This window comes from Phaethon lepturus, unplaced genomic scaffold, assembly GCF_000687285.1.
Source record: "Phaethon lepturus isolate BGI_N335 unplaced genomic scaffold, ASM68728v1 scaffold37275, whole genome shotgun sequence".
NCBI classification, from domain to species: domain Eukaryota; kingdom Metazoa; phylum Chordata; class Aves; order Phaethontiformes; family Phaethontidae; genus Phaethon; species Phaethon lepturus.
In genome coordinates this window covers 58,190-75,656 of record NW_010540506.1, presented here as the reverse complement: position 1 = coordinate 75,656, position 17,467 = coordinate 58,190, and the positions used below count along the sequence as shown (strand labels likewise).

The 17,467-nt window shown below is 38.8% G+C and overlaps 1 protein-coding gene across 1 annotated transcript in view; it reads right to left on the bottom strand.

The window, feature by feature from the left end:
- Positions 1-1,870: 1,870 nt before the first annotated feature.
- Positions 1,871-17,467, bottom strand: part of ABCA4 (ATP-binding cassette, sub-family A (ABC1), member 4) — a gene marked incomplete at its 5' end in the record, with an annotated part of 71,312 nt that continues 55,715 nt past the window's right edge. The window contains 17 exons of the mRNA XM_010287456.1: positions 1,871-2,003; positions 2,915-3,164; positions 3,511-3,603; positions 3,692-3,795; positions 5,021-5,155; positions 5,723-5,864; positions 6,863-6,969; positions 7,081-7,143; positions 8,044-8,164; positions 9,034-9,163; positions 9,917-10,040; positions 11,462-11,609; positions 13,339-13,454; positions 14,874-15,051; positions 16,038-16,207; positions 16,669-16,743; positions 16,865-16,970. Of these exons, the coding sequence (XP_010285758.1) occupies positions 1,881-2,003; positions 2,915-3,164; positions 3,511-3,603; positions 3,692-3,795; positions 5,021-5,155; positions 5,723-5,864; positions 6,863-6,969; positions 7,081-7,143; positions 8,044-8,164; positions 9,034-9,163; positions 9,917-10,040; positions 11,462-11,609; positions 13,339-13,454; positions 14,874-15,051; positions 16,038-16,207; positions 16,669-16,743; positions 16,865-16,970 (2,185 nt within the window). The remainder of the gene's footprint in view (positions 2,004-2,914; positions 3,165-3,510; positions 3,604-3,691; positions 3,796-5,020; positions 5,156-5,722; positions 5,865-6,862; positions 6,970-7,080; positions 7,144-8,043; positions 8,165-9,033; positions 9,164-9,916; positions 10,041-11,461; positions 11,610-13,338; positions 13,455-14,873; positions 15,052-16,037; positions 16,208-16,668; positions 16,744-16,864; positions 16,971-17,467) is intronic.

The window sequence follows — 17,467 nt, the reverse complement described above, 5'->3', positions numbered from 1 at the left end:
TTACCAAAGAATATGAATGGTTCCTGGAATAAAAAAAAAGGCAATATCTCAAATACCCTATTTGGGTCTAACCCCTAATTTGCCAAAAGAATCTGAAGAAAGATTTGTGGATGTAACATCCTGAGTTGTTGGGGTTATTTGTTTGTTTGTTTTTAGTCGTCTTCATTAGTAAATTGCATACTGGTAAATAAGGTTCAGAAGATCTGACCTATGCTATATCTGTGATATTTGGCCTGTTTCCATATAACAAGTACTTAAGATACTAAAGACCCTTTTACCTAGCATTTTATGTCAGCATTCTCTGAATAATTTTTAATACACTTTGTAAATGTGTGAAGTGACTGCGAGTCCTCAGAATGCTAGCTCCCTTCCTATTTTCAGAGCCGGGGAGAAAAATCAGCTACATTTTGGATTTCCTGTGTTTTCTTTTTCATAAGATGTTCAGTGGGACTTAGTTGGGTTTTGTGCAAATCTAGTAAAAAAAAGACTATTGCAATCTTATCTAAATTACATTTTAAAGCCATTTTAGATTATGAAGAGAATGCATAGATACTGTTTTGTTTCACAATTAATTTATTTCTCTATAACGGATGTATAGAAAGATTTTGCAACTATTTGTAAGGGTGAAATATGCAATAAATTCTAGACTATATTTTTAAATCAGTTGAAATAATTATGGCAAAAGATAACGACTACAGCTGGTTGCTGAAGTTTCATAATATTTTGTACAGTAAAAAGCAAGTATGTCCTTATATAAAAAAAAATCTATAGAAATTGAAGAAAAATACCTAACAGAGCAAAAATGAATGACCCAGATTTTATTTCTGTATAACATATCTTAGAGAAGATTTCTTACAAATTGTTAGGCCTGGTAGATAACTGAAGCAATACATCATTATGAATTTGTTTTCAGTGTTGTTATTTTCCACGAGTTTAACTGTGAAACAGAGAAAAAATTGAAATGCCAAATGATTTCTCACTGAGTGCAGTGTGGAGTACAAGCAGGTTGAAATTTTCCTTCTCAGCAGAGAAAGCACATACCCTATTCACACTTTATACCCACTTAAGTCCAGTCACAGGAAAGAAGAAAAATTTGATCTTGTTTAGTAACAAAGGTATCTTTCCAAGCCTTCATGAGAAAACAAAACTTTTGGCAGATTTGGACATGCTCTCTTTCCTTTTAATCTCCATTTTGACATTCTGCTTCTATTTGAGAAACTTGAAGATCAATATGAGATAATTTTCATTAAGATTTTTTTTTTTTTAAAGCAGACTTCTTGCCTGGGTCTGAGATGTGAATTAATTCTTCCCATTCTTGCTGAGACAACTGTCTGTTTTCACTGGCAGCCTGGTGAGACATTGAAGCCGTCTCCCAGCACTAGCCTCATCAGCCAGCATTGATGTTCTGACCTTGGTAGTCCTGTGCACTCAGGATGGCAGAAATCCACTTCTAAGCCAGGCAATGCTTTCTGCCTTGGGACCTGTCTGCTGACTAGCAGTTGACTTAAGAGTTAAACAAGAAAAACCTACCAGCCTGAAAGGACCAGATAGATAAACTGTCTTTAATGCTCTTTACATGTCAACAAGGAGGAATGAGACTTCTCTTCTTGTACCTTATAATGCAATTTATGTTAGAAGAAGATTTTGTTTATAGCAAGGACCTGCCTTTCCTTTGACACTTTCAGCATGTGGTGTTCCTGGTAGAGCAGTAGAAGTTGGCTGTTGCTAGGGCTGTTGCTGTTGTGAGCACAGTGCTCAGAAAGGTGCAAAAAATCAGTATAATACTGAGTGTAGGAACCTTTGTCTTACCCTTGTACTGCTCTGGTATGGCACATCTTTGCACTGTGCACAATCTAAGAGCTAGTGACTATAGGAATAGTTTATGCAACTGCCTGCTGATGCAAAGCAGGGGACACCTTTGCTTCTCGGCTGGCTCCAGCTGCACGGGGATGCAAAGGAATTTCCTCATCCTCCATCTGCTGTTTAGCAAAGTTCACAAAAACCTGTGTGAGGAAAGCAGAAAAGTCACCATCTCATCAGCTGAGATGAGTTAGTGGAACGTCTCTGTACATTTGCATCCTCTTGGCCTCTGCAGGGAAGAGACAGAAAGGGGAATCTATAGATGTGAGCTGAACTGAGACACTGTGTATTAGCAAGGTTCATTAATTTCTTATTTATTTTTATAAATTTCCTTGCAGCTTCCTTCCTTTGGATGCACTTACTTGCAACTAAAATCCCATTTTTTCTTAAGCGGGAGATGGGTTCAGCAAGGTTTTGCATGGCTTGCACAACATAAGTGAGTTTGGTTGAGACAGAATATTTTAGGAAGCTGTAAGGCAGCGAGGAATGTGTCTCTAGCATTCCCATCAAAACCAGTTTTGCATATGTGGATCCTCAGCTACATAGGAAAGCTGGTTCGTGGGGCCAATACCCTCTAGCAAGTGGGTGTTGCCAATAATCACAGTGGGCTTTCCAGGTTTTGCGTGCCTAATTGCTCCTGTATAAAAGTATGTGACAGAGACATATAAACATTTAATTAGATGTCACAGTATCTCTGACACAACACAGTCCAAATCTCTTATTTTAAATAAAACATTATTCCCAGCTCAGCAAGCCTCATTCTGAATAGCTGACCTTGCTCAGACTGCTGCTCCTGAAGGAATGGGTTGTATGAATTCTGGTGTCTGGGAACCACTGTCTTACCAGATTTCAAATAGCACCTATTTACACAAGGATTAGTTACAGATTTCATATCTGATCCACTCTCCCTGATGGGAATTTTGCCTGAGAAAGAGGTGCAAGATGATTCTCTACCCTGAACAGTTTGGTCCTTTGGTTGTTTGGATACATCGCTATTGCATTGCCTAATTCTTGCCAGACAGGATTTTGCATGGATGCTTTATTTTTCACTCACCTGATCTAAAGTTGTTTGAGACACAGAATATTCTTCAATATGCAAGTTTTCCTTATTGGAGATTATTAACCGAAAAATCTTAGCCAGAGAGGAGGAGCAAATCTGATACTGCAGCATGTTGTAATGTTTCTCTCTCTGTAAACTGCCTGGGAAGTTCAGGCGTATGAATTGCTCAGCAGGAGTAGGATCTGGAGGCAGCCCAGACTTTGGAGCTTTGATTTTCAGAGTGACAATGTAGCCATCTCCAAACCTGGGAAGCACATGGGGATTTGGGAATTGGATGAAGAGATGGTTTCATTATTCAGGAAGGAAATTCATTTTCAGCAGCTATGAAAATATTAGTATCTGAAAGATAAGGAATAAGATCTAGCTTTGTAGGAAGCTCTGTATTTGCCCTGCAGAAATGGTGCGTAGCATAACAGAGTTGAAATGAGGATGAGGTCTGCTCAAATTTTCTAGGATACCATAGAGTTGCATCCAGAAATGGGTCTGTTTAAACAACAGCTCTTCATATTGGATTGCTGTATTAAGAACGGTACATGTCACATACACTAAGTTTTCCAATTAAAAAAACACCATAAAAATATTCTACTTACTTGTATTTTAGCTGCTGAATTGTGCCCAGGCATTTGAAGGTACCTTTTACCATGATGGCTAAACGAGTACAGAGAGCTTCACATTCTTCCATACTTTTAAAAACAGAGAACAGATATTTGAGGTAAAAGCCAGCAGATGAACTTCAGCTACTCTGGGATTCTGAATTCTAACTCTTTTTACCTGTGTGAAGTTAGAACCACAGCTCGCCCATCTCTGAGCACACTGACAATAGAGTCCCACAGGAGGCGCCGGGACTGAGGGTCCATTCCAGTAGTTGGTTCATCCTGTAAAGGAAATGTTAAGATAATCAGAGTCAGAGAAACAGATAACAAAAAGAAAATCTATTTAGAATCAAGTCATTGTGTGTTTGGGCCTTAGCATACAGTTGCTTCCCTACTGAAATCTGTGCCTTGAGAAAGCACATGCACCTTGAGAAGCCTATGAGTGAATGGGTACTAATGTAATTCTTGGCACAAAGCAGTAAGGAAACAAGTACAAAAAACTGCAGGTAAGAATATGATGCTGTCTCTGTAGGGCACAGCTAAAGGGAAGGGAATGCAGTGACAAAGGCAGTCCACAGTCTAAGGTCTTAGATATCAAAAATGTAAATATTTGTGATACTCCATTATAAAAACATTTAGGACCCAAAATAGAAATAAATGGGAAGAGGCTCATGCAGTAGAAGTTACAGCTACTGCAATTGTGTCAAGTTTGGCTCCCATGTTTTGATGAACATTAGAGGTCATATCTATAATACTAGCTTTAAGACAGAGATGGACACTTCAGATAAAAATCTTTCTTTTCTGGGGCAACAACTCTTTTAAGAGGTTTTATTTCTCATTACCTTTCTCTGATTTGATTGGTAGTAAATTAAACTAATTTCCCCAAGTTGAGTCTGTTTTGCCTGTGACGGTAATTGGCGAGTGATCTCCCCCTATCCTTATCTTGACCCATGAGCCTTTCATTATATTTTCTCTCCCTTGTCCAGCTGAGGAGGGGGAGTGATGGAGGAGCTTTGGTGGTCACCTGGTGTCCAGCCAGGGACAATCCACCACATATTTGTATAGTTCACTCTAAACTTGTATAATTTATTCCAAAGGTATTAAAGGCTGCAAAAGGGTAGCTCTCTTCCTCTGTTCTGCTGGATAAAGCAGCAAGGTATGTCGTAAGATCATCTTTCACATGAGTGGTTGGGCTCTGACAAGAAAAGGCAGGCTGAAACCAAACATGGATTTAAATTCAGATTTGTCTGGATTATAGTTTTTATCTCAAACCATTCTTTGTTGAAGATCTTTCTTTCATAATCACTTGGGGTCCATTGAAAACTTAGCTAAGCATCCCAGTCTATCCCTGAAATTAAAGAACTCAAAATTACGTTGAAGTAGATGTAAGTTGAGGGCAGAAAGGAGCTTGCAAGGACTGTCATAAACATCCTTGTACCTCTTTAGCATGTAGTTTTAGGAGATGTTATATTGAACTACCACAGAGCTATGATACTATGACACTTACTAGCAAAACGAGTGGTGGGCAGCCTATCAGTGCAATGGCAGTGGAGAGCTTGCGCTTGTTGCCACCACTGTAGGTACCAGCCAGGTGATCTGCATACATAGGAAGTCCCAGCTTCTGAATGCCCCATTCAGCAACCTATGAGAAAGACCGTCTTTTTCACACAGCAGCTAATGCATAACAGACGGGATTGCTGATACATCCCTCTTATGGCAGAGACATGGCAATCCCCTGGATTTTAGTACATTCGTTTTAGAACTGGAGCAGGAGAGTCCAAAACATTTATTGTGATGAGGGGAATTCTAACTACTTGAGGGAAAGCCATAAACCAGCCTCAGCTGTAGACTTCCTATTTGTGCAAAAATTTAAATGATTTTCTTCTGGAATCTTCTCCACGTTTTCTTTCCCATACATAAACAACTTTCAAGACAAGAACAAAACAGCAACCAGTGCAGTTCTGAGTCATACCAATTGCATCTTTAGCCTTCCACAGTTGGCACCACAGTTTTGCAAGTACCATTAATGCCATTTGGTAGTGCAGTCTTGTATTTAACTGTCCAAATGACAGGAACCACTTCCAGGACTTCAAGACACAGAATGGCAAGGCCACTTTGGAAATTCTGGCCCTTGGCATGTCATGAATCCAGTTAATCATCACAAATATTCACTCTAACTATGTATATGTCAAAAGCAAGAATGCTTTACCCTCTTGATTTCCTCTGCTGGAACTCCCCGCAGGCGTGCATATAAGTAGAGATGTTCTCGTCCTGTGAGCAGGTCATCAATGGCATCAAACTGAGGGCAGTATCCCATGTTTTGATGAACATTAGAAATGTGGGTCAATATGCTGGAGAAACAAATAAAAGAATTTTATATCTATAACACTGTCTTTAAGACAGAGATGGTCACTTCAAAAGAAAACCTTTCTTTTCTGGGGCAACAATTCTTGTAAGAGGAGAATGAATTCTTCCTGATACAACATCCTATGAAAATATCTGTATAGGATAGCAAGGAATATATTGTCATCTAAATCACCTTAGTCCTGGCTAAGAGCATAAGCCTTTTTCCCCTCAGCCATTTTCCTATTTAAGTATAACTTAACAAGAAGTTCTTTGAACAGCCACTCAGATCATATTTTTTACAAATGGTGTTTATTTCTAGAAGAAAAAAAATCAGTCAGTTTCATCTCAGAGTGTGGTCACTGGGACCAGACAGGTAAGACACAAGGCTAACACTCTGTTGGTAGTAATAGTAGGAGAAGTACAGAATCATAGAACAGTTCCAGTTGGAAGGGGCCTCTAGAGGTCATCTTGTCCACTCATCCTGCTTGAGCAGGGTCACATACAGCAGTTTGCCCAGGACCATGTCCTGGCAACAAAATAGCTATTGTTCAAATCACATAAATGGACAAAGAATCAAATCCAAACTACACTTAACAAAGACACACAACCTGGAACTAAACTAACATAAGTGAATACCAGATCACGCTGTATTAACTCAGGACATTATGCCAGCACTGTGTAAATAAAGATACTAGAAACAGCCAGAGAAAAGTCCCAAAGCTCAAAGTAGGTTTCAAAGTCTCAAAAGACTGGTTATCTTACGTTTGTGAGCTCTGGCCATTAGATCTGATTGCCTTGTCCAACTGTCAGCATTACTATAACTTACCCACAGATTTTGCAACAGAGTGTTAAAAGTATAAAGTGCCAGTGTGTGTTAGCTGTGGTCTCTCTCAGTGCCATAAAACTGGAAAAGAGCTGCTGGTTTATTGAGACTATGAACTGGGCAGTTCTATCCCAGTAAATGGACTGTCACAGACTTTTTTTTTTTTTTTAAGGTACTTACCTATTGCCAGCCACTACAGCATCTCCAGATGTCACATCAGTATCTCCAGTCAGCATTTTGAACGTTGTTGTTTTGCCAGCACCATTCACTCCCAAAAGACCAAAGCACTAAATTACAAAATTTATCACATTCTTTAGTATTTCCAACTTGCAAATCAGCAGGGGCATGAAATCTGAAAAGAGCCATGGAATGTAATCTAGTCTTATTGAACAACCTACCTCTCCAGGACGGATGCCAACACAGAGTCTGTCTACTGCAGGCTGGTGCCTACTTGCATAAATCTAAATCGACAGGAAAAAAAAAAAAAAAAAAAAAAAAGAAAAACCCTATTTCAAGACATATACAGCAAAGAAAGTCTTCTGAATTTTTTAGTTTAATGCTATTGGGATGAGGCAACTTCAGAACCAAGACAGGAATAAATAGAAAACTAAGAAGACTAAGCATTCTACAAAGTCAAACATTTAGTTACTTTAAATAAATTTGTAACGATCCCTAAAAAAACCAATTTTTCTGCATGCAGCCATTTACTTCATATCTTTAGGATTAGGAGACAGACCTGATGCTTTGCTGGGACAAAGTATCTCTGACATATCAAACCAAAGTGGAACAATACAGTAAGATAGTCTGAAGAATAATACTCCAGTTCTCTATTTATGAGATACCAGCAATGTATGTAATCTTTGTATTTCTGTAGCTCAACTTTGCATGCATTCTGATAGCATAACTCAGATGCCTTCCATGTCTGGAAAGAAGATAAATTAGCAGTAACTGCAGCCCTCAAAGTGAGAGCAACCAAAAGGTTAACTTGATATTGAAACTCACCTATGGAAAAAACAGCATAGTAGAAGAAAAGACTAGTAGTAGAAATGGACACTCAATAGATAACAGTCATGTCAGATGATGTGAGGTAAAAAAACCCCTTAAACGGGGAGGGTTGCACTGTCCTTGCTGGACTTCCCTGTGGTTTGATTTCTAATCAAAGGAAATAGCCAAATAACACATCAAGACTTGACTTTTAAGTTAGAAGTTATTTTCTAACTTAGAAAATAAGTTAGATTGTTATTGTTATTTTCTAAGGCACAAGGTTGATTTTGAAAACAATACCATCTGAATCCACAATTGAAATACATTCTGAAAGAATAAATTTAAACTAATTTGTTTCATTCTTCTCAGAATATTACCTTGGTCAGTTCTTGTAATTCTAAGATATCTGTTTTGTTCCCTCCATTTATAATTCTTTTTCTTTCTTCTGCAACGTCCTCATCTTCACCAATAATAGGTGACATGGCAGTCTCAGAAAACCTGGAAAAACCCAAGAGAGTGACTGCAGAAACAATGAGTTGCCCTGGGTGCAGTTAGAATAACAGCATGATACAATGGCTAATCAATTGCCAAAAATGTGATTGGTGGAAGCAGTGGGATTGAAACTTCAACATCACAATGTTTTCCTGCTGTTGGGAGAATCCCCGAACTTTGAAAGTTAATCTCTAAAAAGGAAGGAAATGGCTTGCTCAAAAGAGCATGCCTTGTCAGTCACTGGTATGACATAACCTGCCCCTCAGCCACAGCTTTCGCTAATTGGCAGCTTTTCAGTAGCTAATGATAGTCCTTCTACAGATCTTTGGAGTAGACCTCCCTCCAAGACAGTATTTTCATAATTGTACCAATCAGTACTCTTATTGGCAATCTCGAACAGGAGTGAATGTCCCACTCACACCTGGAAGGTAGCTGCTTTCATTGAGCAAAGACACATTTATAAAGCAGAGAGGAGAATCTTGCATAGCATCCAGGCTGCAACTGTGCTGTGCAATGGACTAGAATTCTTGTCTTGGGATGTCAGGCTAGTAGCTCATGCCAGACTTATGACACTACAGAATTTGAAAGTAATTATATAATCTCACTATTACAGTGTCTTAATTAAAAAAATTTACATTAAAATCTTAATTCAAAATAACTCACTTTAATAATATATTCTTGAATTCTGTTAAGATAATGCACATTTGTAAATGCTTTCTTGAACCAGAATATCAACAAATTAAGATGAAATCAGGTAAGTAAACAAACAAACAAAAAAGCTGAAAAATCTAGAGAAAAAGAAAAGAGAGGGACATAGAGAATAACAAAGACACTCACCCTAATAAAGGAACATTAGTACAAGGTTTCAGACATACCATCTTGTGGAGAACAAACGATGCTGCATAAGGAGATTCAGAATGAAGAATGCAACCCCTTGAACAGCCATGGCAACCAGGTTCTTTCCAACAAAGTCCCACTGAAAAGGATTGGAAACACGCTCCTCACCTTCAGAGAAAGAGCACCAGAAAGCAAGGTGAAATACTGCTGAAACAAAGTGCTGCTCCTGAGAACAAAAGGCATAATCATAATGTTTTAGGATGAAAATCCGCATTTTATTTGATCATGATCAGGCAATGTCTCAATTTTCCAACATCTTACAAAGATTCTTAAGAAAATACACTCCAAGTTCAGCTGATGCTTGGGAGCAAAAATGAATATAAGCTTTCTGAATATGCATTAATTTGGATATAATAACATGAATTTGGCATGAATTATGTGAAAGACAAACGTTTTCTGAATAAAATCAGATTAATTCTGCTATATGACTATTCTTTAATAAGAAGTTGTCTGATATCAAAGACAGCTGTATCCCAAGAGGATGCATTTGAAGAACAGCAGCCACTACAAGCATTAACATAAGGGCCACTGAAATATTCAAATGAAATGAAATAACATATCCTACTGTAATGATCTAAGGACTTCAGAACACATGATGAAAAGACACCAGAGTCTGGCACTGAACAAATAGGTTCATTTCCAATACAGACTGCTGGTTAGGCCAGAGTTCTGGCAGCTGTATAAGCAGCTGTGATTCCTTCAGAGCAGTTGAACTTTCATACTCCTCATCCACCTGATGTTGTGAAAGTGGAGAATTTCAGAAACAGCCACTGATTTTCCAGGATAACACTTCCAACCATCTCATCCAAAGTCAGGACATGTGACACTGATACAAATTGTTACTTATTGGCTCTTACTTACCAAACCTGGCATATACTTCAGTCACAGCTTGGTTCATAGCCAAGTCTATGAGTCCACGGCCCAGGCAAAAATGTGGGAAGACAATCAGCACATTTTTCAATGTTTTATTAAACTTCAGCAAAGACTATAAGAAAGAGAAACAACAGAAGCAATTGAAACCAGACTTCTTTAAGAAAACATAGCAACATGAGTGGAAAGTTCTTTGTCATGTCAGAGAAACTTGAGGTGTTCTTACAACAGAGTATTTATCAAGTTACACCCAAAGCATCTGCAACCTAGAATGCAGCACAGCAGAAGGCTGGCATACACTGCACCAGATGAGGTGCTTGTGAAAAAACTGTCAATGGGGAAAGCAGTTAATCTTTGTAATGAAGTATGTCTCTATGTAGCAGAGGTAACATGTAATTCTGGTGTCAGCTATTATAAACGGCAACTGTGAGCAAAAAGAAAGAGTGGTATTTTTCTGTTGCAACATCTTTATTTATAGCTGGAATATTTCCATAGTGCAATATTGAAAAGCACCACTGTCTGGGCATAACTACACAGTAGACTTTGGTGCAATGTGGACATACCCAAAACAGTGTAAGTGCCAGTAGCAGTCTATCTGCACCAACACTGAATCCAGAGAAGGGCAGTTTTCCCTCTGGAGACACAGTGTCTACAATGGAGATTTTCTTCTCAGAGATAACAATACTGGCCTGCTCTCCCACAGACTGAATGGCACTGGATTGAACCCTGCACTATCAAGAAGCATGGCTGAGAATGAGGAACACCAGGGACAGAAGGTATTGTAAAGTTGGCCCTTGAAACCATGAACTGAACCAAGATCTGTTTCTCCTTCCCGGCAAACAACAATGCTTGATCAGCACGTGGTGTTTGAAAATGCACTATCAGTAACGATAGCTAATTGGATTGCTGTCAGATGTAGAAAGGGTGTCAGTCTCAGTGGCCAGAGTATCAGCAACTGTAGAGGTGGTAGTAGTAGTGCATACAAGCCAACAGTGTTTTATAAACCAATCTCTTAGCCTTTCTAAGAACTATTTTTGGCACTCACTGTATTCTGTCTACTCTTGTACTTTCTGTCACCTTCCTGGTGCTGTTAAACCATTTTTGGGAAATTCTCAAAATGCTACTATAAGCAGAACATCTCCTCTAACACAATGACTAGCAGGAGTAAACGTCTTTCCTTAACTAATGGTGACTCTGATTTTCTACCCTCTGCCTCTTCCTGTACAACCCAAGCTGCAGAAGCAAGGACAAAGTACCATGTCCTTTTCACAACTGTGAAAGTGTACAGAAGTTTGTTCATAGGGATGAAAAACACTCAATGTCATTCCTTGTGTGCATAGCCCAAGATGTCAATTGCCCTGAGTCGCTTCTCTGGGTCATTCTGCTCACCTTTCTCTGCAGTTACTCAGCAAGTTCCCCACTCATTTACTGACAGAAAAAACGGCAAGATAAAGACAGTTGCTGTTAGAGATGGTTATGCCTGGACACCCTTTGCACAGCTCTTTAAAACCAGGTATCAACAAAAACATTACTTACTGGGTTATTTTCAAATAACTCCAGGATGAAGGTAATGGCACTGCTGTTGATCCCCACAAAGAGATTAATACAAGACAATGCAACATAAGCAGTGCTAGGAACACTGAAGAAAGAAGCAGCGGGGTACATCATGGGAATTACTGCCCATCTGCATGCAAAAGATAGAAAAACTATGATAACAGCTTCTCAGTAGTCTCATGTCAGTTGGTCTAATTAAAATAAAGTTGAGCTTTCTTCTCATCCCAAGTGTAATGAAATGGTGATGTGGCAGAGTGAAAATGGAAAAGTGGCAGAGATGCCACTACAGTATTCTTTCCTTGGTTACTAGATAAAAAGTTTTTTCTGCTTCCTCTTTTTTGCTGTTAAAATGCAGGTCAATAGAAACTGCTAAAATTGAGAAAACGTCATGCTAGCAAGGTTATTATCACCCCAGGTATCCTTGTACGTCTCACTGGATTGTACACCAGGAGGTAGAAACAAAGAACTGTTAGATAAAGCAAATACAATGTACTGCTTTGATAGATACTCCTTAGCCTTTGGAACTGCCCAAAGAAATCAGAAACTCTGTAAATTTTTATATTCTTTTCTAACTCCTCTACCATCGCTTTTTACTCATGATTTGGAGCTTTCTGTGCCATGATTTCTGGGACATAGCACATGCAGATGCAGCAGCACAAGAGGAGTATTCCTCTGGAATAACCTTACAATGCTTAGCAACAATCAGTCTGACTAGGAAGAATTCGGTAACAAGCACCTGAATTGCTTAACAGGACAATATACACAGGTCAAAAAGAGTCATCCTAAATTTCCCATTACAACTGGATGCAAGGGCTAGTATATGATTCTATGAATTTACCTTCCTTTCTGTTTTTTTATTTTGAGTAACAAATTATTAAATTATTATTGAAGTGATGGCCATGTGATTGTATTTTTTCTGAAAGTTTCATCTTGGTAGGTGCTTTAAAATATGCAAAGACAATTTAAATGTCCATCCACACAGCCAAGAATTACTGTATTTTAGAAAAATATATAGAGCCATGGACAACTTGTTAAAGATACCACTATTGCACTTTAAAAAGATACAACAAAAAATTAAAGCAATCGAAAATTCTGATAGCATTTTTTAACATTGTGTATTTTACAGAGATTAAGTGATGATAATGCTTTGTGTTTTCTCAGGATTTTCATTCAAAGAACACAAAAACTTCAGAATTAAAGGTACTCTGCTCAGAAAAGAACTGTTCCCTCTTAAGCTTAATTTATGATATACATAGGAGGATATGAAAAGCTTAATTTCTTTCTTTGACTCTAGAAATAGATCTGATTGATCATTTTGCCTAGACTAAATCAGCTGCAGGGCTATCAGGAATATGTTTTTATAGATGAAAATATATGCTCACTAATTAAACGAGAAAAAGTGAATTTCAGTCAGCCTTATAAAATGGTATTTTCCCAACACAAATGCTCATTTGAAGCTAAAAAAAAAAAAGTGTTGAAGACTCAGTACTCTTTGCCCTTGGGTTAAATGCTGAAAGTTATTTTAGTATTGGTTGTCAATGAGGCAAATGAACAACCACTAAATTCCTACACAATGTACATATCAGAAAGTAACAAACCAAAAAGAATATATTTTCCTGTAAGGATCACATTTAATGCTTACAAATGTAAGGCAGTGACCAAAAAGTCTCCTTTACATCATGAGGCAGACAGAGGGTGTAAATAGCCTGGAGCAGGGACAGAATCCAGTTTGAACCTGTATTGTACCCACTCAGTTTTTTCTTTAAAGCTGGATTTCACCAAGTACAGAGCTCAATAACATGAAATAATTCCATGTGAAATACAGGGCCCCACATGCAGGAACAACCTTGAACACTCACCCATACAGAAGCAGCAAGGCAACAAGCACAGGGAGATTAGTCGGAGAAGTGTATGCTTTCTTGTTGAATCCAACGAATATAACCACAACCATTCCAGCACTCAGTGCATAATTCACCTGCCACATCACAGGGTGAAGATCAGTGTGTAAGACCTGAGAAGGTCTGCAAACATATCCAGATCCTACACATCATTTCAAAAGGATTTTGTATTGAGGAACACTGGAATTTATGAGCTAGACTAGTCACACTCAATCTTTTGAATCAATGGGTCCCTGGCAGCACTCAACATTTTTCTGAGACATCTTTTATCAGACTGTTCATCAAAAATACAACATATATTGTTGTTTCTCAGATTATGGTTTGGGAGCAAATTATTTCATGGGCCTGCTGGCAGGTTGCCTACAGAAAGAGGCCATCCGTATGCAAGGGAAGTGCAGTTTCTGGTGATGCAAAGGCTGTGTAGGAGGGAAAAACCTAGTTACTTGAGCCACATTCCTGGGAGCAGGCTAAAGAGAGTATGCTTGCCCACTGCTCTTCTCAATTTCTCTGTTCTGTTTTAGTAGTGCTATTCTACAGCAATGCACAGAGCTCCCCAAGCAGAATGGAAGATGGTGTTTCACAGAACTGCTAGCACTGATTAATACCTTTGCATCATGCTGTCAAGGGCCACAACCTAGCAGAATTCCTGTCAAGGAAGCTACTGAGAGCCTGCTGTAACCAGCAGGGGACAGGAACTGACAGTCCTGCTTCTTTTCCCTCATTTACTAAATTAATGCTGTGCTTTACCTTCTCCTGAAAGAGCACCTTCCAGAGCCTGAAGAATTTTGGGCTTTTCAATTATTTAAATTTTTTTTCTTTTTAATTTTTTCAACTCCATGTTCATGCTTTTCTTATTACATAAGCCCTTGGCCATTCTCTTTGCTGAGAAGGTGTGGCTAGAAAACAAGTGCCTTGCTGTGCCTCAACCAGCCAGAGAATTTGCTCCTTTGTGACAAAGTGGCCTGAGGAGTAATGGGAGGGTAGCTGAGCCTTGTCTAAATCCTTTTGGAACAACACAGTGAACATGATTCAGTGACCTAAGCAAATACATCTATGTCATTTTAGACACCCTAGAGTATTTTGTCTGGCCTCCAGCTACTGTTCCAGCAGCCTGTGAATCTCCCACTTAGATTTCTAGAACATCTTGAAACACGTTACGGTTCTAGAGAGCAGGAGTGATTAGCATCAGGCAACTGTGCTTTCCCCTGCTATGGTAAGTTGTATTTTATTATACATTCAGTTGTAAGGACTGGAAACCCTAAGATTACAACAATTTCACCCTCATTAGTTGAATAATGAGCTGTGCACCTGGCTTAATTTCTACATCTGCAATTAGTTAGGAGGTCAGGTCCTTAGCATGCTCTCTGAGAAACATTTAAAGAAATGAATGCTTTGCAATGCTCAGAATCACCCTGACTCAAATCACAAGTTAGTCCCCAGTTCATGCAAACCCAGGAATAATTGCAGACTATGAAAACAGATTAGCAGTTACTCACTATATCCCACATGAAGTTAGTTAGCCAGTAGATCGCAGGGCTCACACCACTGACAAACTGTAGATGCTTGGCTTTTGATACACGTTCTTGAATCAGGTATAAAACAAAACTAGCCGGTATAAAGGACATGGCAAAAATCACACAGATGGCAACAACAGCATCCACTGAAGTGGTCAGCCTAAAACAGAGCACAGGAAGGGACTGTGAGCAATGGAATGTATGCAACACAACACTATATTAGCACTGGGGGAATCTGGAGGGAATTTTAAGATCTAGAAGTAGCAAGGTTATTTTGAAAGTAGAAGACTTTTCCAATTTCAGAATGTGTTAGTGTATTTTCCCAAGTTGTGTTGGGGATTGTAGCTAACAAATATGGATGTTGGTGGCAACATTGCCATATTTTTTACTTGCCTTCTTTCTCTGGAACAGTTCAACTCCTCTATATATCTCAGCTGGACAGCCTTTCCTGTACAGTGTGTCTCAAACTAGACATTAAGGCACGATACACTAAATGCTCTGGGAGCTAGGAAAAGAGGGACTCAAAGAGGCAAGTTGCGGACAGTGAGATGAAGTGCAGATCTTGCCTCTGTGCTAAGCCAGGAGTTTGCAGTTTCACTGACTTCTGAACTTAATAGGAAACACGAGTGGGCAGTCATGTCTTCTTAGGGGTGTCTTTTGCAAGAAATGTTTTCTTATAGATTCTGGAATACACCAACCCAACTACCTGCCATTGAAAATCCACCTGTGTGCTGTCCTTGGCAGCAAGACAGAAGTTGTTGACTACTGTCTGCCTGTAGTCAATTAAGGACAATTTCAGATTCCTTTTTTCATTATGATCTTTGTGTTATTTCACAAGTAGATCTATTGACTTTGGGGCATGAACAAAGACTTCAGAATCTTTGTGCTTGGGAATCAACAGAAACATGTAATCACATATAACTGATGGTCATAGCTCCTACATGGAATGGGGATGAACTCTTATAGGAATATAACAAGATAGAAAAGAATAGATTGTATATCTAATCCTCGATTAGAATAAAACTTCAGGGAAAGGCTTCCACGTTCTGTCAGTTGAACTATTTCTCCTCAGAGTGAGAGTACACTGGAGGCAGTAAGCTGCCAGTAGAGGGAGGGGTAAAAGCCAGCAGCAGAGCACAGACTTACACAGTGACATCAGAGAGTTGCTCCTTAGTGAGGTTCAGAGGATGATTTACAGCAGTGATCCCATATTCCTCAGGGGCTTGGCCAGTCCGCAGGTTAGCTCTAAGGATTGCATTATTGGCTACGTTAAGGAAACTAACCATAGCATGCCAGCCTTTATTGTTAAACCACACCTAAAAGAGTCAGAAAGCACAAATTCATTTAAGAAGCCTTCACTAATAACCCTGAGCTGCGGGAGAAAAGTTGGCTGCCTTTTATCTACTTTGGTAGGCATTGTCAGCAGGGAAGAATCCAGCACCAGGCATTCATAGCTCCTAGACACAGTCCAGCAGGAGGAGCTCACGTACTATGCTGTTAAAGGGGTTGGACAACCACTGTCGAAGACTTTGCACATTTTAAGATCTAGCAGAATTTGTGCTACTCTGAAGTATTTAGGAAAGTAAGAAGTACAAAGAACACGGTTTAAAAAAATCTTATGTTAGAAATAACTTTGGATTAACACTGTATCCCATATTACTGATAAGTATAGTGTTTCAGCTGTTCTTGCATCTGAGAATGCCACTAGCAATACTTTCACAATTTGACGTCTATGTCAAGAAAGACTGTGAGTTAGCAGACTACTTCCAGCAAATACCTTAATATTATCTTCAGTTTCCATGTATTTAAGGAAATTAGAAATTTCTTTAGCAGCAGCCAGTGAAGCTTGTCCCTAAAATAAAAAAAGAAAAGGCTAAAGATCAGCTGTCTGGGTGAAATCTGGTGCTGCAAGTTTTCAGATTTGTAAGAATTCTTTAGTAAAGGGACAAAAAAAATGTAACAATCATGCTTACTCCTGTCACATTCATCATTCGGCCAAGATCACTTAAAAAATTGACAACTTGATCTCCAGAAACATGAAGGACTGGGAGCCTTCCTCCTATAGAAATTCCTCCATATCTAACAAAGAGAACAGTATCATCAGTCACTTCTACCACAGACTCAAAACTCTGTACATTAATGGAAATACTAAAAATCCACTTAACATAAGTTTGATTTTTATCCCTCAAATCATGTATAACAGTCTCCACTCTTTTTCTAACAAGTTATATTAGGTCTATACAGGGCTTACAAATAATAGAAGTTCTGTAAGTTTCTGAGGGGTTCATGCCAGGAGCCTGAAAAAATTATTATTTAGATAGAAGATTTGGAGAAAACAGTTATTTCTACAGTGCAGAATCTTTAAGTCAAGATAACTGACATATAACTGTTCGGACAGCATGGACCTCAGTTAAAATTTCAGTTGCCCTGAAGAAGAGCAGGTATTCACTAATGCTGGTGCCACCCAATACTCCATAATGATAAATACTGTTGCAAGAAATGAACCAAAGTCTAATCCCATAGAAAGTAATGTTTGCACATGAATAAGCAGATATTCCATGAAGGAAGCCAGTCAT